This window comes from Gossypium arboreum, chromosome 7 (genome assembly GCF_025698485.1).
Source record: "Gossypium arboreum isolate Shixiya-1 chromosome 7, ASM2569848v2, whole genome shotgun sequence".
In the NCBI taxonomy this organism is placed as follows: domain Eukaryota; kingdom Viridiplantae; phylum Streptophyta; class Magnoliopsida; order Malvales; family Malvaceae; genus Gossypium; species Gossypium arboreum.
In genome coordinates this window covers 93,681,024-93,689,218 of record NC_069076.1, presented here as the reverse complement: position 1 = coordinate 93,689,218, position 8,195 = coordinate 93,681,024, and the positions used below count along the sequence as shown (strand labels likewise).

The 8,195-nt window shown below is 30.1% G+C and overlaps 1 protein-coding gene across 3 annotated transcripts; it reads left to right on the top strand.

Moving 5' to 3' along the window:
• Positions 1 to 2,508: 2,508 nt before the first annotated feature.
• LOC108479503 (transcription factor HHO5-like) lies at positions 2,509 to 4,289 on the top strand. 3 transcript variants are annotated; one of them, XM_053030590.1, is made up of 5 exons: positions 2,509 to 2,752; positions 3,050 to 3,138; positions 3,252 to 3,546; positions 3,733 to 3,774; positions 4,032 to 4,289. In XM_053030590.1, the coding sequence occupies exons 1-4, from the start codon at positions 2,539 to 2,541 to the stop codon at positions 3,735 to 3,737; spliced, it is 603 nt and encodes a 200-aa protein (XP_052886550.1). In that variant the 5' UTR covers positions 2,509 to 2,538; the 3' UTR covers positions 3,738 to 3,774; positions 4,032 to 4,289. The 3 variants fall into 3 exon arrangements, with proteins under 3 accessions (XP_052886550.1, XP_052886548.1, XP_052886549.1); XM_053030588.1 differs by having other exon boundaries at positions 3,698 to 3,774; XM_053030589.1 differs by lacking the exon at positions 4,032 to 4,289 and having other exon boundaries at positions 3,733 to 3,864.
• The last annotated feature ends 3,906 nt before the right edge of the window (positions 4,290 to 8,195 follow it).

The following is an 8,195-nucleotide window of genomic DNA, read 5'->3' as shown; positions in this document are numbered from 1 at the left end:
ACAATAAACATTATATCATAAACCCGAAACCCTTAAACCATGGACATTAAACCTTAAATGTTAAATCATAAATTCTAAACCCCAAAATAATAAACATTATATCATAACCCCTATCCCCTAAACTCTAAACCATAAACCATAAAACATAAACCATAAACCCTTAACCCCAACCCTTAAACCATAATTAGATATTTAATTATATGTATACACCTAAAGTTTGATAGAGATACATATCGAAATTATATATAAATTTCAATTTAATGTGTAATTGTAGATGTGAAATTCTAATTGTGGTTTAAATGTATAATTGAAACTTTAATTTTGATTTAATCATACACATTTTAAAAATAAATACATCAATATATTTTTATATTGAATAAATATAAATATTTATGTATGCAATATATAAATATAAAATGATGTTATATCAATAATTGTGTTCATAATTTATGCTTTTAGGATTTAACCTATTGCACACTAAACCATTGTTCATGTATACTTTTGGGATTTAACCCATTTTGATATATATATTTTTAAAATAATAATTTATATTTATCTTATTTAGATTTATATTATAAAAAAATTCAAGATACACAAGTTAAGTAGTTTACCATATTTACCTCTAAATTCCAAACCCCAAACCTCAAATCCTAAACTCTAGACCCTAAACACCAAACCATAACCCATAAACTAAATTACTTTTTTGCGGCGTTTTTTCAAAAGCGCCGCTAAAACCTTGATTTATAGCGGCGTTTTTCCAAAAGCGCCGCTAAAACCTCAATCTATAACTGCGTTTTTCCAAAAGCGCCGCTAAAACATCGATCTATAGTGGCGTTTTTCCAAAAGTGCCACTAAAACCTCGACCTATAGTGGCGTTTTTCCGAAAGCGCCGCTATTGTTCTGTTTGGTCAAAACGCCGCTATTGCTCAGTTTTTTGTGGCATTTTATTGCAAACGCCGTCAAAACGCCGCCATTGCTTAGTTTTTTTGCGACATTTTATTGCAAACGCCGCTAATGTATAATATTTGCGGCGTTTTTTGTTCAAACGCCACTAAAAACGTCGCTAAAGCCCTATTTTCTTGTAGTGAGATTTGGTATCTCATTTAACAGTTAGAATAATAATTTTAGTAATAGAAAGACTTTATTGATATAACCTTGATGATTTAAGGATGTAATTAAAATATTTTAAAATTTAAAGACTAATTTAAAATGAATGTGGTGGTAATTAACTCTAATATTAAAACCTTCCAAAAACTTTAAAAGTTATAAAAGAATATAATAATACATTTGTGTACTGCAATTTTGTACTCTTCCTTTCTTATATTTTATGAGTGGCTGAGAAAAATAATATAATAAAAGTTCTCAAAGTTTAAAATAAAATTATAAAATCTCTCCTAAAGTTTGAAAACAAAAATATATTTCTAAAAGTAACCAAAATGAATCTAAAACGAATAGGAAGAATATAGTTTTCTTTTTCTAAAAAACATTAGGAATCTTTTAGAATTTTCTAATATTATACATTATTTCGAGTTTTCAAAAAAAAATTAGTTAAGTTGAAGCCACATTTAGCAGAGACTATTATAAGGAGTAAGCAGGGACTTTGTTACTCAAAAATAAAAATAAAAATTTTGATATAGCGAAATTATAAATTAATACATAATAAAAGTATATTTTATTTCCTCGAAAAATGAAAAAAAATCTGTTTAATCCTTTAAAATATATAAATTATAAATTAATACATATAAACTTATATTTTGATCTATAAAAATGTATAACTAAATCCACGACCCTAATAAAAAATTTATGGATTCACATTTAGCTTGAGATAAGGTAATATTTAATATTTAAACTTAATAAGTTTTCTCAAATTTGATCCATTAAATTATGTGGCATTCTGGTATTGTGCCATGTCATCTCATAATTTTTTAGGTAATGATGCGACACAATATCAAAGTGATACATGATTATGGACCAAAATTGAAAAAAGTTATCAAATTGAAAAGCTTAGGGTTAATAATATTTATAATGGCAATAACATAATTAATGTAAAAAATATGAAAAGTTCAATAAAACTTACAAGCCATTCAAGTTAAATATTACTAAGCTCGAACTCAACTTGACCGATAGTTCAAATTACTCATACTCAGCTTGATAATTACCGAATGGAGTTAAAACAAATTCAAATTAAATTCAAATAATTTACTAACATCAGTATCTCATTTACACCCCCACATTAAGCCGAATCGGATAGCATCTAAACCGATAAATACGTCTTCACGATAGGCTTATTATACTTTATCTACTTCATCTTTAGAAACAAAGAAGTCATTCGGCTTTATACTGCTTTAGAGAACCAGATATTTTTTGAATTTGGCTGTCAAAATCAGACAGAATAATGAACTGGAATATTTCTTTTGTAATCAAAGTTATCTTCTTGGATTAAACCCAGAATTTAATACTCATCTTTTACACACACATATATATATATATATGATATTTCTCATTCCTTTTTCCGGCAAAAAAGCAAGGTGCAAAACAATGAATCCAAGCTCTATAGAGCTTAGCTTGAGTCTTAAGCCATCATATGTCCCTAAATCCAGAAGCAGCTTGCTCTTAGATTTATCCAAAATCGATAATCAGTATTATAAGTTATCAGTGTTGAGTGATTATATTTGCAAGCTTGAAGAAGAGTTAGCTAGGGTTCAGCCTTTCAAACATCTTCTTCCTCTATGCACCCTACTTCTAATGGAGGGTAAGTCCACATATATAGATTTTCTTGTTTAATTAGTAATTCAAAGATATATTGCTGTATCTCCCTATTTTGCTGATTGTTCTAGTGTGGGCACATGGTCTAATCGACCCTATTACCTATGGTATATAGGTCATTGATGGAGAGCATGTTATCTCTAGAGCTAGCTCATAGAAACACTCACTCTGTGAACTCACCAAGACTCTCAATATAATAGAGAGACAAAACTTCAATTGGAACAATACCTTGAACACATTTGCTCTTTATTTCCTGATTATTTCTATCTTTTGAAATGTATAGAAACTGAAACATTAAAGGATAAGCTTCTAAACATAAACAATGAGAAAGAACAAAGGGAAATCCAGGAAGAATGTGATGCAAATCTCCAGGTAAAAGATAAAGATTTCAGCTTCCAATATACATACATATATATATGTATATTAGTTAAATTTGTTGAATAAATCTTATATATATATATATATATATATGAGATTCTGTGCAGTCATGCAAAGAGAAAGGAAACAACATGGAAAGATTAATGTTGGGATACAAGAAGAATAGTACATGGAATAGTGTTGGAGAATCAAGCAGTGATGGAAAAGGAAAGGAGGTGGCAGCCATTGATCAATATTCATGGAGAAATGATAACCAAGGTTTCATGTATCTTAATAATTATGATCATCATCATCACCCAAAACCATTGACACAACCCATTTGGAAGAACAATAGGAGATGTTGGTCTTCTGAGCTTCATTCAAGATTTGTGGAGGCTTTGAATATGCTTGGAGGCATTGAAGGTCAGAACTTAAAACATCACAAATATACTAACAAATTGATGGTTAAATACTTCATATTTGATTTACAGGGTTAGGGTTTTGTGCATGGATGCATTGGTTTCATTATTTTAATTTTTTTTTTTTTTTTGCATTTGGATTTTGGTGCATGCAGTGGCTACTCCTAAGCAAATCAGAAATTTGATGCAGGTTGAGGGGCTGACAATTGAGCAAGTAAAAAGTCATTTGCAGGTTATAATCCATCTTTTTATGCTTAATTAAAAATGCATGCATTATTATTATATGTTAGGTGTAAAAATAAGAAATACAATTTTCAAAGAACTAAGTAGTGTCTATTTATTTACCCTAAAAAAGTAGTGCCATTTATTTGCTACTAATTTTTGCTGAAAATAATGTTTGTTTTATATATGCACAAGATTATTCTACAAATTAAGATGTAAAAAAAATGCCATGGAGCATATTATAATCTTTTAAATATGTAATTACAGAAATACAGACTTCATTATGGTAAGGTTCGATTGGTATAGGAAGCAAACAAGGAGGGCTATGTTGCAATGCTGATATTCAGGACCTTTCCTTTCCTGTTATGGGCTCTTGGAAATTTTACATAGCTACACAAATTTAGTTTTTTAATATTTACCCTTTGATCTTAATTATTATTATTATTATTTATCATTTTTGTGCTTAATTTTTAAAATTTAGCGAAATTGTTTTCTATGAAAACAAAATTGTTTGAATAGTTAAAATCCTAACTACACTAATGTGACAATTCACACAGGGGTGAAGCTAGAACAATTTTTAGGGAGCTGAATGAAAATTTAATTTTTTATGGTATATATCTTTATAATTTTTAAAGGATTAAATTAATTTTTTATAATTTTGGGGGTCAAAATGTAATTTTACCTTTACTAATTTAAAATTTTAAAAAAATAGAAGGCTTAAGTAGCAATTTTCCATTTTGGGGGGCCGGGGCCCATGCTAGCCCCCTTAGATTCGTCTTTGAGTTCACATGATAGTCTGCATATAGAATAGTCTAATAAAAGGATAAGAATAAAAATGAAATTAAAGAAAAAAAAGATGCAACCCATAGAAATGAAATCCAGATCATAATGAGAGACTCATTTCTTTTGTTTTCATTCATAAAGCCAGAAGCTAAGACGAAAAAAAGAATCGACCGTTCGAGTATTCCACCAAATTGCCTGAGAAAACTGAGAGTAAGAGAGACATATATATGTTATGGAATACCTATCTATATTGAATTGCGAATACAAAAATGATAAAATATTTTTTGATTGGACCAAATAAAAATTAATATGGGTCTCCAATAGAGACGAAAGACGATAAACAAACAAGAAAATAGGTAAAGACCCTTCAATATAAGAACCTGTATCTATATCTACTAAATTCAACGATTTCGCATAAAAGGAAAGCAAATAAATAAACAAAAGAAAATAAACAAATGAAAGAAGGGGGAAGGGGGAAGGGGAGGAAAGGAGGGAGAAAGAGGGGAGGAGGGGCATCCTAATGAGATCCTAATCTCAAGACGCAAAAGGGGATATGGTGAAATTGGTAGACGCTACAGACTTAAATGGATTGAGTGTATATCTCAAATAATTTATAGAAAATATTAAAAATGTTAAAGAGTGTTTTTTTTTTAATTATTCATGTCGGTGTTGACATGCGTGAATTGTCACATGAAGTTTTATGTCAGTGTCGTTAAAAATTTGGAGGTTGAATGTCAAAATAATTCAAAAAAGTTAGAGATAAAATAACAAAAGGAGCAAAGGTTAGATGATAAATTTATCAGCAAAGTCTTATATAAATATGTGCCTGTACTTGTTATTTCATATGTAAATATCCATTGTTTTAATTATTTTTCGAAAATATGTATTTATATTTTTTAGATTAACATATAATTATATAATATTTATTTTATCCAATAAATTCATTCACATATTAATGTTAATGAAAAATTAAAACCTTAATTCTTCTTATTTATGAAAAATAAATATATTTAATGCGTAGAATCTATTGATTTGGTGGCAAAAATGCATTTGTAAAGAATCTAGTACAAAGTGAAAATTAAAATTGGAGGTTGTAGAATTAATATTTTAATAATTCAATAGTTAAATTCATTAAATATGATTGTATTTTTTATGCATGTCAATTTTCGAATTGATCCAATATTTCAATCATATCAATCCAAAACATTGCTCTTGACGTGTTTCAGATTCAATATGTCTTTGTAAATGTTGAGATTTCCTTGATGTGTGGTTGTGCGCATGCCTTATATGGCAGCAGTGAAACACTGCTACTCCATGAATCATATGTGGCTCTCAACAGAGCTGGGAGACAAAACCCCTATCGAAACAATACTGGACATTTTGAGGGATCTGTTGACTTTAAGCGAATGATACTTCGAAGACTTTTTTAATGCTAGTTATAACTTTTAACTACAATACAAATTGCAACTTAAGGAAAAACTGGTAGAATATTATTAACTTGCATTATTCGATGGTCATTTTTTGACCAAATTCACTTGGACAATTAATTGTTGATTTTCGATGATTATTAGCAACATATTAGTGAAGACTTTATGTGGAAGAATCAAGTCAAGCAAGGATCGAATTTAGAATTTCAATGCAATTGAAGTTCTCCTAAATAGAAGATTTGTTCTTCAAAGGAGATTGAGTTTGGGAAGATCTCTACCAATATTTTGATTACTTAAAAACCTTTCTAAGTAAATATTTTAGAAGAATTAGTGATTGTAATTGGTTGTGTTTGAACAAGGCTTTTATTGCTTATATATTGTACATCTTATTTATGTTAGGTTAGCACATTACTTGTTCATTTAGGAACTAATTTTTAGTGCAAAAATTTGCTAGTAAAATTAATTGAGTTAATCAATTTACACCTACTCTTCCAGGGAGAAAGACTTAGAGGAAAGTGATCTAGATTGAATAGGGATAAGATTGCAACTTGGTAAGTGAGTTGAACTTAAATCATAACTTGAACATGTTGTTGACAGTGAATTACTCTCTAGGTAAGACACCGCAAGTATAGGAAGTTTCAAAATTGTGTGAACAATTTTCTAGTGTTTATCTCTACTTTTCTACTAGTAACTACTTCATCCAGGTGCAACTGAATGAATAGTTGATAAGGAAGAACCAACAAACTTTGAAACTTTTAGAGGAAGAAATCTTTCAACAAAATAGGCAAATGTTGAGATTTCATTGATGAATAGCTATACACAGATGTACATCTGCCTTATCAAGCACCAAACAAGACACTCCCACTCCATGAGCTGCGTGTGACTCTCGACGAGGTCGAGAGACAAAACCCCCACCAAGAACAATATCAGACTTGTTGAGGAGTTTGTTAGCTCTTAAAAAATAAAACTTCGAAATCTTCTCTCGAATGAGGCAAAAATCCATCTCTCTGTTTTTTCAAATTTCTTTTTTTGATCAATTGTTGAAGCAAAAAACTATTCTTAGCTAAAAGAAAAATAAAAAGATGTTGTAATGCCCCAAAATTTTAGTTTTTGAATTGTTTAAATTTGTTAAGTGAAGTGATTTGGTTCAATGATTAAGTGTGTTGCTTGTGCATGTGAGGTTTTAGGTTTGAATCTTTTCCCTTGAATTTTTGTTAATTTTGCCCCAATCCCTATCTTTGAACTTATAGCTTATATTTAATTTGTGCTCAATTGATGACAAGAATGAACTTGTTGGTTCAGTGGTAAGGCTCCAACTTATCCTAAGGTTTTGTGTTCAATTCCTTGTGTGGTGCTGCCTATATGGCAGTGTTTGGGTTGAGTTTGAATTATAAAATTTGATGGGTGGTCAGTTAGTGGGATTGTATTATTGAAATTGTCCCTCAAAATCTTTCCCTCTTTCTCTCTCACGTCACTTCTTTTTCTGTTCACGTTTTTGTTTTTTTCTTTCTTTTCTTTTGCTCTTTTTGCTAATATCTTTTCTTCTATTGCATCCCTATTTCGATCTATTTCTATCTTTGGTTTTTCTTTTTTGTTTTTCCTGTTATTGTTGATTTAGACACCTTTTTGCTTATTTAATCTGTGTAGATCGTGCATGGTAAGTGTTTTGAGGTATGATTCATAAGCCATTGTAGGTAAATTCTCTGTGTGTTTAATTTTCAATGTTTTCTATCATTTTTTTTGTTGGGGATTAATGGTTATTTTCTGATTTCGGTTAGGTGAGGAGTGTGAATTATGGAATTCTTTGGGGAGTTGATTATTGTTAGCTACTGTTTTTGCAAGAGTAAGTGTTTATTCGCCATTGTAAGGGTTGATTTTTATGTAATAAAGTTCGATTGTTGATGTCGTGTCGAATTAGTGAATCAGATTTGGTAAAATCATGCTAATTAATCTTTTCTTAAGTTTTGTTTAGGAGTCTGGAAGTGTGTCGTAACGATGCATATAAAAAATTGATAAGGTGTGTAACAAAAAACCCAAAAAACAGCGAATGACGCGATGCCGAAAAGTGGACTGTAGATGCCAAACGGTCATGTGACAAGCCGTGTGCTAGACCATGTGGGCCACATGGGTTGGGTCGATTGGGACATGTTGACCCATTATCTAAAATTTTTGCTTAGGATCGTATTGATGTGTGATTCATTTTTACCCATTCTGTAGGGTC